The 13,897-nt window shown below is 53.0% G+C and overlaps 1 protein-coding gene across 1 annotated transcript; it reads left to right on the top strand.

Moving 5' to 3' along the window:
- Positions 1-1,098: 1,098 nt before the first annotated feature.
- FGF6 (fibroblast growth factor 6) lies at positions 1,099-12,414 on the top strand. The gene is made up of 3 exons (XM_036866419.1): positions 1,099-1,691; positions 2,632-2,735; positions 11,739-12,414. Exons 1-3 carry the CDS (start codon positions 1,346-1,348, stop codon positions 11,913-11,915), a joined length of 627 nt encoding a protein of 208 aa, XP_036722314.1. The 5' UTR covers positions 1,099-1,345; the 3' UTR covers positions 11,916-12,414.
- Positions 12,415-13,897: the final 1,483 nt, after the last annotated feature.

Here is a 13,897-nt window from a genome sequence, read left to right as displayed (position 1 = left end):
ATGGACCAGGCAGAGGGGCAGAAGGCAGGTAGACTCCACAGACTGGAGGCCGGGACCCAGGCCAGGGCAGGAGCTTGGAATCAGAGGGGAGGGAGTGGGGTCTCAAGGCAGGCCCTGAGCAGTGTGCCTCATCCTAGGAGCTTTCCCAGGCTGCCCACAGCCTCCAGCATGGGTGCGTGGGCAAAGCATCCTGTGCTATCGAAATAATTCCGTGAGTACCCTTGGCATGTAATGAGCTCAGTAGACTCCGTGCAAATCTAACTTCTACATCAGACCATCATGCAGAGGTTAAAAGCGCAGGCTTTGGACTCAGGCCGACTTTATACGTTCTGGCTTTGCCACTTAATGGCTATGGTCACTCAGCACCTAAGCTCAGTCACTTAAGCTCTCCCCACCTCAGCTTCCTCATCTGTAAAATGGGAATGAATGACATCAGTCAGATGCCAAGGGTGAGCCCCGATAGGAAAATGGCCAGTGGCCATGGCAAGGGCCAGACGCAACTTCCACCCTGTTGGCTGGGTGAATTCCATGACCGGGACGGAGAGCAGAGGACCGACCCTAGCCTTGCCTCCCTCCACGATCCTCAAGACCCTTGGATACCACACCCCCATCTCTGTCCTCTCTTGCTAAAGGGGTTCAGCCTTTCAGCAGCCCCCCAGGCTCTATGGCCCTCAACCGTGAGCTCTTTCCATGAATAGGGTAACTCGTGTGCCCCGGTCATTGCCTGCCACCAAGACTGCCCCATCCCTGTCTTTACCCTTTGCCCTCTAAATAAGGAAGCCAGCGCTGCCAGGCCAAGAACTTCTGCCCAATTTGGGTCTTGGGTGGCCTCTGGCCTCCCTCTTCCCCAGGGCCTCTGGCCAACTCCTCCCTCCCTTCAGAGGTGCTCCCTGCTCACTTCATTCCTGCTTCATAGTTGGAATGACAGTGGCTCCCAGCATCCCTGGGTGCCGGGGGTCTGGGGAGGCCGCCAGGCCCAGGAGCAGGTTAGTGTTACAGCCCTGGATAAGTGAGCCAGGCCAGCTGACGTCAGGGTGATGAAGGGCGGCGGGGCGGGCCAGGCTGCTGAACTATAAAGATAGGTCAAATCAAGCAGAATCAACTCGGGTCGGAGTGAGCGGGCCAGCTAGACCGCGTCGCCAAGCCATGGTCCGTACCGGCCACGGCTCAGCCTGGGTCCCTCTGCTCCAGACCCGAGTGCCCAAAGCAGGCTTTTGTTTCATGCCAGCAGCCTTCAACCGCCTTCCAAAAATAAGCCCCTGCCGCCATGCCGAGGGGAGAAAAACAAGAAGGGCGGTATTTTTAGGGCCATTAATTCTGACCACGTGCCTGAGAGGCAAGGTGGATGGCCCTGGGACAGAGGCTGGTCATCACTATGTCCCGGGGAGCAGGACGTCTGCCGGGCACGCTACGGGCTCTCATCTTCCTCGGCGTCCTCGTGGGCATGGTGGTGCCCTCTCCCGCGGGCTCCCGCGCCAACAGCACGCTGCTGGCTTCCAGGGGCTGGGGCACCCTGCTGTCCAGGTCTCGGGCTGGGCTGGCTGGAGAGATTGCTGGCGTGAACTGGGAAAGCGGCTATTTGGTGGGGATCAAGCGGCAGCGGAGGCTCTACTGCAACGTGGGCATCGGCTTCCACCTCCAGGTGCCCCCCGACGGCCGGATCAGCGGCACCCACGAGGAGAACCCCTACAGTGAGTGCCAGTTGCAGCCAGTTGGGAAGCTGGGGGCTGGGACTCAAGCAGGGCTAAAGGATGGAGGGGCCTCACTCTGGTGCCTGGAGGCCTGTTATGAAGGGGGAAGGATGGATGCCGATAAGCTTAGCCACCTCCCCTGACTCACTTTGACCCTGCCTCGGTGCAGGCTTAAATGTGCTGAGGTCCGAGCATCCTGGTGTCCTCTGCCGTCGCCCCCACAGAGCCCCTGAGGCACTAATTCCTTCAGCATTACGGGCCCAGCCATGGCCTTGGAGGACCACAGGGAACCCCCAGCCTGGGGGAGCCATGAAACAAGGGTGGGGAGAACCGGTGAGGATGCTTGGACCAAATTAGACACATGCTGCTTTTTATTTAGCTTTTCTCTTTGAGAGGAAAGGCAAGTCGTTTGCAAAATTTCCAGCTGAAGCACATCCTTCTTTTTATTTCAACTTGCCCCCTCTGTCCTACAGGTTGCTGCCTAGATGGGCTCTCCCCAGGAGGGGATAGGGCTGCAGGATCCAGTGTTTGCAAGATGTTTTTTGTTTGCAAGATTAGATGGGCTATTTGTTGAAACACGAGGAGTATACATTGTTAACAAAGCTAATCAGAATTCACTTCCTTTACCCACGTCAAGGACGTGGTGTGATTAAGCCCAGATTCAAAGCTAACTTTAGGTAGATGCCTAAGTGGCCACTGTGATCTCTAACTCTGACGTCAGAACTTTCCCCTGCAGAACTGGATTTTTAGCAGTTTAGCAGGACTGGCCGAGCCTGGCAGCCGATCTCCTAAAGTGAGATCAAGGGTGGAGGTGATGGAGGGTCTGACTTTCTAGAAGCAGGGGGACGGGCCTAGATGCCCTTGGAGGGTCACCTTTAGGTTGACGTCCTGCTCTGATTTGCACAAGCCTGGGGTAATGCAGCTCCTGTTTCTTTGTCAGGCCTGCTGGAGATTTCCACAGTGGAGCGAGGCGTGGTGAGTCTGTTTGGGGTGAAAAGTGCCCTCTTCGTTGCCATGAACAGTAAAGGAAGATTATACACCACGGTGAGTTCATCAGGCCGGGGGAAGCTTCAGGCTGCACGAGGCCTGAAGATTACGCAATTGAAGAAAATAATGCAAAATCTTGAAGAGGGACGTGAATATTTATCTAGAATGGGTCGGGGGGTTGCTGTGGAAGGAGCTGGTGCACGTGAAGGGCTTAGACCTTCTTAGCTGCACCGTGAGTCAGCCTGTGCGCTGGACCATGTTTTCCCTGATCCCACCCACCAGAGCCTTGTAATGAGACAGAAACCGTAGCTCAGAGGGCTTCTGGGTCCGAGGGAAACCCACGCTCTGGCATAAAGCTGCTGTCCAGGCTTACGGTCAGGTCCCGAGCAGGAGAGGCCCAGAGATGCAGGCGTGTCTTTCAGCTGGGCACTCTGTGCCCATGGCTCACCCTCCGAGGCCCCCAGCCTGCAGCACAGCGGGAGGAGAAGAAACGAAGCTCTTTTCCTCGCCTTCATCAGTGCGGGGACGTTTTACTTTAAGGTTTTAAGCCCTCTGGTCTCTGATCCCAAGACCTGGAAAAGCATCCTCCCCAAGGGGGTATAAGACTCTCTTGGTGGCCCCAGATCCCACCCCCTGCCTTCTCCCCATCACAGATCATCCCTGGGGCGGGGGGGCGGTGCCAATGCTAGCACTTTGGTTAACCTCCCCAACTTCCATAGTTACCAAAATCTCTGATCTCTCTGACCCCCTCATTCCTGGGTCTCTCAGCCCATAATTTGGCATATTCCAAAATATGGGCTGCGAAAGCATCCCTATGAAGGCAAAGAAACTGGGAGTTCTTTCGACAGAAATAAGAAGGTTAGAAAGGAAGACCTCTGAGCCATGGTCAAGGAATAGCAGAGTGGCTATTTATGGGGAGGGTGTGGAGGGCTGTTCTACCTTTGCGTGGGGACACACAGCATCCGAATGTGAACAGGGGGGTCTGAGATCGGTGCTGGGGTCCGGGGAGGCTGTCCCAACAGACCGGGGCTGTGAAATACCCAAACGGGGTGCTCAGGTGGCCTCGGCCTGTGATCCGCAGTGCTAACACCTCTCCATTTGGGTTCGTTTACATGGAGACAAGACGTGCATTAGAATCAGTGGGCCTCTGAAGACAAGCGGCTGGAGGGTAGGCGGGCTGGAGCTGGAACTAGGGTCCTAGTGTGTGCCACCAAATGCTCTCCTCCTGCTGGCCTACAAGCGTCACCTGCCGAGCCCGGAGGCAGGTTTGCACACAGCCCCGATTCACCTGAGACCTGGGAGAGCCAGGGTCCCATCTGCAAAGTGAGGATAAAGATCAGATGCACCTCTGGGGGTGCTGGAAGGTAGTGCTCAGAAAGCATCCCCAGGGCACCTGACAAGCAGTAGGTGCTCAATACAGGGGAGTCATTTATATTGTGTACACACTGCCATAGGCTCTGCACCCCTCTTTCCTAGAGGTGGGTCTTGTGGGAGGACCATCTGCATCCACATCACCTTGGTAACTTGTTAAACGTCCAGATTTCTGGGGGCCTTCCTCGGAGATGCTTAGTCAGTAGGGCTGGAATGGGGGCCTGCAAATCGGTTTGTTCTTATTTTTTAAGTTTCCCAGGTATTTCTGAGGTGCAGGCAGGCTAGGGACCACCAGGCTACCTGGCCTTCGGAGGGCAAGGAATCCTCCCTGCCCCAGGGTTGCACTAGCGCTGAGGGCTGCTGGGAGATGAAACAGCCGTGAGATGGGGATTCTCAGGCGCCCTTTTCACCGCTCTCTGCGCATGTGATGGAGAGGACGAAGCAGCTGGAACCAAGGAGGCTCTGGTGGAGTAAGTGCCCGCTCTGTGCGGTGCGTCGCCCCACAGAGCCCCTTCCCTGCCGCCCGCGTGGTGCCTGGAATCCCACTCGTTGCAGAGCCAGGAACGGAGGCTGTTGGCTCTGGGGTTCTACGCAAGGTGAATCTTTTGGAAGGAAGCACAAATTACATCAGCCCTTACCTCTGCCACCTTCATTAACAAGCTATTTAGAATTTTTTTCTCCTTATCCCGAAAGAAATTGAACTGTGAGCTGGGGAAAGGGTGCAAATAGAAGGCCAATGTATCCACTTCCCACTTGAAACCTGGGGTCCCCGTAGGAGAAGCCGGGGAGGCTGGGAACAGGGGACCTCACAGCGAGAGTGCTGCAGGTGGCTAGAACATTCAGGGAGCACGAGGAAGGGGGCAACTCTGAAGTGTGGGCTGACCCCTGATGTCGGTGACGCCCCTGACCCCTCACTCCTGGGCAGATGACTTCAAAGGGGGTCCGCAGGGCTCACTAAAGGAGAGGAGTCCCGGAAAACGGGGGCTTCCCTAGGAGAAGCCCCGCCCACGGTCTACACCCCAATCTCCCCCCACATACACCCCCCCCAGGAGCATCTGGCCCAAAGGCACCTTCTTGGAGGGGGAGATTGCCCTCCCTGGAGCCGCAAGCCCGGGCACCAGATGCTCCCGAACCACCTCTCCACTCCCTGCTACGCCCCCCAGGGGCCATTATCACAGTCTAAAAAATCAATTGCCAACTGATCCAAAGAGCCGGGAAAACTCCCACTGGGTGATGATTTCATTCACACTATTTCCCTTTAAGCCCCAAGAGCTGCTGCCTCCCCTCCCTGTGGCTCAGCTGCTATGGCCCCTCAGTGGGGTTTCTCCTGGGGGGAGGGGAACCATGCTGGGGGGGAAGGAAGGGGGAGGAGGGGCAAAGTAGGAAAATAAGAGCCAAGAAAACCCACCTAGGTGGCCTCCCGCAGGTCTCATCCCTTGGAAAGAGGGGTGCAGAGCCTGTGGCAGTGTTTCGACAGTATAAGTAGCTCCACTGTATTGAGCACCTACTGTTTGTCAGACGCCCTGGGGATGCTTTCTGAGCACACTATCCCCCCAGCACCCCTGGGAGGTGCATCTGACCTTTATCCTCACTTTGCAGATGTGACCGTGGGTCTCCGGGGTCTCAGGTGAATCAGGGCGGTGTGCAAACCTGCTTCCAGGTTTAGCAGGTGATGCCGGTAGGCCGGCAGCAGAAACGCACCTGGTGTGCAGACTAGGACCCGGGTTCCAGCTCCTGCCCACCCACCCTCCAGCTACCGTCTTACTTCGGGCAAAGTCTCTGACCCTCTCTGAGCCCAGACCTCGCTCTGCTCTCTCTGATGTGGACTGAGGCAGGAATCAGTGACTTCCAGTCTCCTTGATCTTTTTAAAATTTAAAAGGAAAAAATCAAAGATCTCCACCTGACAGTGGTTCTATGAGAATCCCTGTGCTTTGGAATCAGTTATGCTTCTGAGCGATTTTGGTTTTACTAATTGTAACTGTGTCTCCATCCTTTTCATCAATAGCACTATGACAACTGGCAAAGCAAAGCATTTGTTTCATCCACAGAGGCCGTTGATTGTTACCTAGGACGTTACAATTGGGGAGGGGAGGACCAAGTCTTTCCCTCGCTCAGTTAGCTGCCCCCCTCCCCTAGAGGGGAACGGATTCCTGAGGGGATGGGGCAAAGGGTCCCTGGTGTTAGACTACGTGGAAGGGTCGGGAGATGGGACCCCTGAGCAGGGAGGGGCTGGTGCTACAACGAGGGGCCCGGGAGACCCTGCGGACGATCTCACAAACGGCTTTGTCTGCAACCTGCCTGCTACCCAGAGCGATACAGGAATGAGAAGCATGATAGGCCTGGTGGAGACATCTTCAAACCCTTCTAAATTGCCGGTGCAATTGTGTGTTAGGAACGGGGATTAGAACAGACAGATGTCTTCAGAGCCGGGAGATGTTATTTCTCCATTTCAGCTAAGGACCAAAAAAGTAGCAGTCAGGGACTGCAGGAGGAAAGGGTCTTAGGACAAGGAGTTTTCTGGGTTTTTCTCACCACCCGCCTCCTTATCCATCCAACCCCCTCCCCAGCTCCCATGCACACACACAGCCAGGAGTAACGGGGGCAAGTGGCCCGGGGCAGGCCTAGAAGGAAGAACTTTAAAGATAAAAAGACACTTTCATGAGTCTGGGTGACCTACTGACCAAAGACAAGATGGGATGGATGTCTGGTCCACCCCAGACTCTAAGGGGCATTTCCGCCAGAGGAAAACTCACGCCGAGAGACACCCCTGTATGTATCCCCCTGCAAAACGCCCTTCTCCACTGCGAGAGCTAAATGCTTTAGAGTTTGGGTCCTCATAAGTCTGATGAGACCTATGTGGAATTTAAGACATTGTCATGCTGGGGCTTGGGACCCGGCAGGCCCAGGCAATGTCATCTGGGGGAATTATTTTCATTTGTTAAAGTAATAATATACGGTAGCTGCTTTAATTAACATGTCGTTCGCTTGGCTTTTCTCACCAGAGCTGAGGAGCGAACATTCCTGAGTCATGAGACTCAGCTCAGGGACACGAATGGAGGGATGAATCGAGGGGCTGGTCTTGATATGCCAGCTTGAGCATCCGTGTGGGCAGTGGAGCATTGGGCTGCAGGGGACTGTCCAGGGCCATGGTCTTGGCCTCCCCCCCAGCCGCATGGCCACCTGAACACCAAGGATGGGGTGGAGAGGGGTGCAGGGAGGAACGGGCAAGGGCGAGGTAGAGAGGCTTCCAAAGCAAACTTCACCCATTTCTCCTTTCTCACTTTAGATGTACACAGAATTCTGGGGAAGGCTAGGTACGTGAGGTAGGCTAGGGGAAAGAAACAGAGGTTAGAAACTTTTTGAAAATTTGGGGTTGGGGGTTGAATAATCAAAATCTGATGATCAGAGAACAAAGCACAGTGCATATGCAACCACTGTCTTGCACATTTAAACAAATGTGTTTTAGGAGACCCAGACCTTAGCAAAGGCTAGATTCTTCAACTGGACAGATTCTAGATCAGAGGATCGGGGCAAATGCCCTGAGTTTCTGGCCCCAATCGCTCAATTCCTCCCCCTCCCCCTCCGCTCCCCCCAAGGTCCTCCACCCCAAGATCTGAATTCCTCTCTAGAGTTTGCAAACCACACGTGAAACCTCTCCCTTGACCACCATCCAGATCAGAAATGAAGTCTCCTGGAAACTGGTGGGCAGGGTGCTCTCCAGGGTCATAAACAGTTAGAACAGAGGGGAGAGCAGGGGGCAGGCAGGGGGGAGGGACAGGACCCGGGGGAGAGAACAGAGCAGTCTCTGATACAAAGGTTCTTTCACTCCATTTTCTGGCCCATCTTCTATCCTGAATTCCCTTCCCATTTTCAATAATCTACTAACATGACGAGGTAATACATGGACGTGGTTTAAGGGGGGAAATGTGCAGAAGAATATACCACGGAAATGAAGTCTCACTCTCACCGTTGTCTTGAAGCCACCCAGACCCTCCCCAGAGCAGCCACTGTTGCCAGGCCCTGTGTACCTACCATCCCAGGAAGTCTCAATGTCCCTGTGCATGTTCTCACACTGGCATCATTTTTTAAAAGCACACAAACTGGAGCAAACTATCCACACAATTTGAATCTTGCTTCTTCACTGAACAATATGCCTTGGAGACCATTTCAAATCAGTGCACAAGGAGGTTCTATTTTTTATGGCTGAGAGTATTCCATTGGGTGGCTCTCCCATCACTGAGCTAACCACTGCCCTCCTGATAGACACTTGGGTTGTTTTTGGTCTCTCACTATTACAAATGATGCCGCGGTACGTGACTTTTGTACATGAGTGGGAGTGAACCAGGAAGATAAATTCCTAGAAGTGGAATTACTAACCAAAGCTGTCGTTATTATTTTATTCTAATAAATATTGTAAAATTTCTCTTTATAGAGGTTATAACAATATACACACCAACAGACAACAAATGAGAATTCCTAGTCCCCATGCCCTCATCAATGAAAGCCTATTGTCAAACAGTGTTCTTTTTGCAACCTGACGATTAAAAATGTGATCACACAGTTATGGTTTATGTTTCTCTGTTAGGCATATGTTCTTATGTTTAAATGCTATTTGTATTTCCTTTTCTGTGAACTGTCTGTTCATAAACGTCCATTTTTCAGTGAGCTCAGGGTTCTGAATATAGTAGCAAAATTCAATCTATTGCAAAATATATTACAAAATATAATGCATTGTAAATATTTTTTATCTGATTTGCTATTTATATTTTTATTTTGTTTAAGGTGATTATTTTTTTCCAAGCAGAAGTCTAATTTATTCATCTTGGTTTTTTTAATGCCTCCTAGTTTTTTGTGTCCTACTTAGAAAGATCTTTCTGACTTATTTTAAGGTTCTCTTCTCTTTCTCTCATTTATTTATTTGTTTGTTTGTTTATTTATTGCTGTGCCCACGCATCTTATGGTATCTCAGTTCCCCCACCAGAGATTGAACCCGGGCCTCGGCAATGAAAGCCTGGAATCCTAACCACTAGGCCACCAGGGAACTCCCCTTAAGGTTCTCTTTTTAACATTTAAATCTTTGTTCCTTTTGGAATTTATTTTAGTGTTAGGAATAAAATCATGCATCAAACTTTATTATTATTATTATTACTATTATTATCATGATTATTAAAGATAGCATCCAGTTCTGCCAACACCACGTTTTCGCCAGTGATTGGAAATGCCACTTGTATTTTGTATTCATTTCAGATCCACCTTTATTTTATGTTCGTGTTTGGATTTACTTCTGGACTGTATTTTGTGAGCTGATCCACACCAGACTATTAATCCATGTAGCATTATTTGTACTCAGCTTTTACCATTGATCCCAACTTTATGTTTCCCTTGTGCTGTTGCTCCAGAGTTTTGCCCATCGACAGCCTTAGGTCCCGTGGCTGCCCCGACCCCCCATGTCCGGAGAGGCCCCAGGGGTGCGGGGCCGGAGTCCAGTCAGCTCTGTGCCCTCCTCCCCCAGGCTCACCTCCTACTGCCACTCAGGCAATTAATGCAGGACTTAGAAGCTAAATTGTCCCGCAACCCACAGCAAGTTTTACAGGAATGCTGATTCCGGGTAAGACAAAGTCTTTTAGTGCTTTTAATTTAAACTAATTCATGAATCAATTGGAGAAGCATCATTATGGCAATACAAATTATTTTTTATTTTACTGTGTGCCAGGCATTATACCAAGGACTCTCCATGCATTATTTCAATGAATGCTCCCTGCGGTGCTAGGACGGAATTATTCTCACTGTTCCCATTTTACAGATGAGGAAGCTGAGGCTTAGGAGGTAAAATCATTTGCCAAGTTCACACAGCTATGTAAGAGGTGAATCGTCGCATGCTCTTTGCCTATTTTGATGAGTTTTTTTTTTTTTTCCTACTTTGGGGCATTCCTTTCTTCATTCTACAAGTGTTTTTGAGCACCCATAACAAGGGAGATGAAAACTTGTGAAAGCAGAACTTCCTGGCATGGTCTTCAGAAGCCAGTTGATGGGGCTGGTGAAAGCTCACAGGGTCATCTCAAGCAAATTAACATCACAGGAAGGTGCTCTGTACACAGTAACCCAGGGGCGTGAGAGGGAAAGGGGGGATGCGTTCATTGAGCTGGGGCAGAAGGGACCGGCGAGTGGTACCCGACGTGTTTCCTAAACAACGCTGCCCGTCCCTTGCCAGCTCTCGCTGCGTCAGAGAGAAGCCACCCCTGCAGGGGCATCCATGGGTGGCTGTGCCGTTCCAATTAGACCATCATTCATCCAGCATCACGTGCTCAACAGGACACAGTCCTTGTCTCAGGGAGCCGGGAGCCCCCTGGGATGGCGCACTGTTTTCCGTGCTGCCGGACTGGTCCGCTCGGAGCCCTGAGAAGCTGGCTCGTCATCCTCCGTTCGTAACAGGAAGAGGCTCTCGTCCACCCTACGGCTGACAAGGCCAGGTGCTCGTAGTATGATTCCTTTTAAGAAGGTCAGGCGATACCCCTCGCACAGCCGCTTAGCCACTGAGTGGGTTTTTTATAGCCGGTGGCCTCAGTCGGCAGGAAGGAGCCGGGTGTTACGCTCAGCTCTGTCTGTTTCATTCTGTGTTTCTTTAACGACTAGATCCCAGGCCTCCTGGCTCCCAGGGAGCGACCCCCATCAGAAGCCCAGAAAACCCTCCAGCCAGGGGCAGTGACCCGGGCGGGCTTGGGAGGAAGTGGCTCTCTTTTCTAGGAATAAAGGAAGACTTGGGTGATTTATTGGGGAGGGACTTGTTGATGTGTGACAGGAAGCCTGGTCCTCATTTTCTGAACAGGTGGTCCTCACGCGACACTCTCTGGGGGGTGGGGGTGATTCGTCGCCGGCCCCCGACTCCTTGGCACTGCTGGTCACAGAGGGAACCAGGTTCTTTTCCCCATAAAAGTCGCTGCTTCTCGCCATCTCTGTCCCTGCCCTTCCCTGGTGACCTGTGGATGCCTAGGGGGCACTGGGCACCTTCTGGGCTCAAAGTCAAAACTGAGAATGGGCCCCTTTAAGGGGCAGCAAACTTGGACCTTAAACTGGGAGAGACAGGGTGAGGGAACACAGGTGGAGAGACAGTTACCATATTAAACAGATGCGCTGGGAAGGACTTAGGAAGCCATCCATCTCACCCTCCACTCACCGCCGCCCCCCCAAATGCTCCCCAACCATGTGGTTTGCAGAAAAGGGAATCAGGCTGGGAGGGGAGGCACCTGCCGCAAGGTCACACAGCTAGAGCCGCTAAGGAAACCCCAGCTCTCTATCCTGCTCCGTCCGCTAGGTCCTCTCGCAGTGGACTTGAGGAAACAGCTTCTTCTATCCTTCCCTGGTCCTTTCTCTGAATAAACTATCATCCCTGTGCTGGGTAGAAAGTGTCCAGGACTGGCAGTCAGGAGAACCCCCAGCCCCCACGTGACACAGGCCGTCCACCCACATCCTCGGGCCTGGGCTTCCTCATCATGAAGGAGGGAAGGTGAGGGGGCACCATGAGAGCTCTGAAGGCTCCCCTGTTCTCAGCTTTCATGCTTCTGCTCACCCAGGATGGCCCAGAGCTCCTGGAGGTTGTCTGACATGGGAAAGCGAGGGACCCACGGCAGACGTGCCAGCTGGGCCTCATTTATCACTGATGCTCTGCCGTTTGTCCATTTCTTTCACAGCCCAGCTTCCAAGAGGAGTGCAGATTCAGAGAGACCCTCCTGCCCAACAATTACAACGCCTATGAGTCAGACCTGTACCGAGGCACCTACATCGCGCTGAGCAAATACGGACGGGTGAAGCGGGGCAGCAAGGTGTCCCCGATCATGACCGTCACTCACTTCCTCCCCAGGATATAAGGACCCTGAAGGAAGGCTCACAGGTGGAAAGCAATGTCTTTTCTGTTGGAATTTTGCACAAGTGAACAATTCCCCCCTCCTCCCATGCCCCCTTATTTGGGCTCCTTTTGTGCTTGGGGGGACCTGAGTCGGTTCCCTTGGCCACCGGACCCCATGACATGTGACCCACCCAAGTAAGGGGTTGCAGCCGGCATCCTAGAATGGCAATGGATCCCATGCTCTGACCTCATCTGAGGAAAGACGGTCCAGAGACACTTGGGGGATGGGACCTTGGACACAGGAAAAGGCAGGGAGGAAGCATGTGTGTGCTGATGTATATCTCTACATCCTGGTATGTATCGTCAGAACCAAGGCATCTCGGAACAGCAGACTTCTTCCTCCCAGGGTCATCGCTGCAGGAATCTGCCTGCAGGAATGCCACCTGTCAACCCAGCAGGATTGACACGTGCTCCCATTCTGCCTCTTTCCAATCACCTTTCCATTCAGAGGCCACTGACTGCGCGGGTTGCATGGAGGTGGGGGGTGGGGAGCAGCTGTCCTCTAAGTGCAGGGAGGGCAGGGTGACAGGGAGTAAGATTTAGCTGCTGACCAGAAAGAGTGGGCAGGTACTCCGGGCATCCTGCGCGTGAGGGCTCTGGGGACACTGGGACGCATTGTCAGGGAGGCTGGGGGAGAAGGGATCTCCCTCTTGGAGGAGAGGGTAGAGCAGCGTCTCTGGCAGCGGGGGGGGGGGGGGGGGAACCTGCTAGAAGCAGCGGGAGAGATTGAGTGTTCAGGGGAGAGCCTTTCTGCCTGGAAGTCAGCGCTGCGCACAGCTCGAGGACAAGCTGGGGCCAGGGTGCCTGCCCATAACTTTTCCTCACGTTGAATCGGGTCTTATTTTAACCTCAGATGACAGGGATCCTAATAATGGCAACCTCTTTGGCGAGGGGTGAGGGGGTACAAAATAGGCCACGAAGGAAGTAGAGAGGCTTTGGACTACAGATGCTAATTCCTCTCCAGCAACGTCCAGGAAACTCACCCAAGTTCTCATCTGATACTCTCACTTCCTTCTCGGGCGTCCTCTGCCACATGCGCTGGTGCCTGGATGCAGCAGAATCGGGCATCGTGACCTCCGGAGTTTGCCCCCTCTGACCCCCCTACAGTAGGAGAGGAGTGATAATCCCGTGAAACGGAGCGGCCCAGCTGAAACAGCCCCTTGCCGTACGACGCCTCCTTGCCTCCTGTCCCTTGAGAGTATTTAAAGAAGAGGTGCCCCAAGCGACTATAAATGTTGTCCTCCTGGAGCCTTCAGATTCCTGAACATTGGAACGTTCCTAAATCTGAAACCAGAGAGACCCATATCAGAGCACAGATATTTTCAGCGTCCGTGGACTGTGGCTTTGCAGAATGAGCTGACACCCTCTGCGACTCTCGGGGGCCCCAGCCTGCGAGACAAGCCCTCATCTGCTGCAAATACCTTCGCCTTTGACATACCTCTCTATTTGCAGAGGTGTCCATCTATAGATTGACCTGAGATGAGCTGAGGATAGAGGTTGGCGGTCCAAGGAAGAGACACCCTACTGGCTGCCTAGTCTGCCTGGCAGATATCAGGGCAGGTACATGCTGGGGGAGGAAGAAAAGGCTGCACCAAGCGGGGTGAAGATGGAACGGACAGTAAGAGCTCAGGACGAGAGTGGTCGAACCTTGGCTAGAAGCTGGACCGAGTTGAGGTCTTGGTCAAGCAGAAGGGGGACAAAATTGGTCCATCTTGACTGTTCAGAATATTTCAAGTGTAGGTCTGCTTGGAGACAGGGGACAAAGCTGATTGTTTTTCAGGAGGTCTTGTCCTGAGTAACTGGTCTTTTTAACAGGGTACCTCGGAAACGGATGCACTCAGGACCTGAGCTGCATGTCAGTTCCAGATGAGGCGTGGTGGGCGTGTAGCAGGGCTGGATGGAGGGACCGCGATCTGGAGAGGAGAAGAAAGTCACAGGCCCCAA

Source organism: Balaenoptera musculus, chromosome 10 (assembly GCF_009873245.2).
Source record: "Balaenoptera musculus isolate JJ_BM4_2016_0621 chromosome 10, mBalMus1.pri.v3, whole genome shotgun sequence".
In the NCBI taxonomy this organism is placed as follows: Eukaryota; Metazoa; Chordata; class Mammalia; order Artiodactyla; family Balaenopteridae; genus Balaenoptera; species Balaenoptera musculus.
This window is presented reverse-complemented; position numbering and strand designations above follow the sequence as displayed.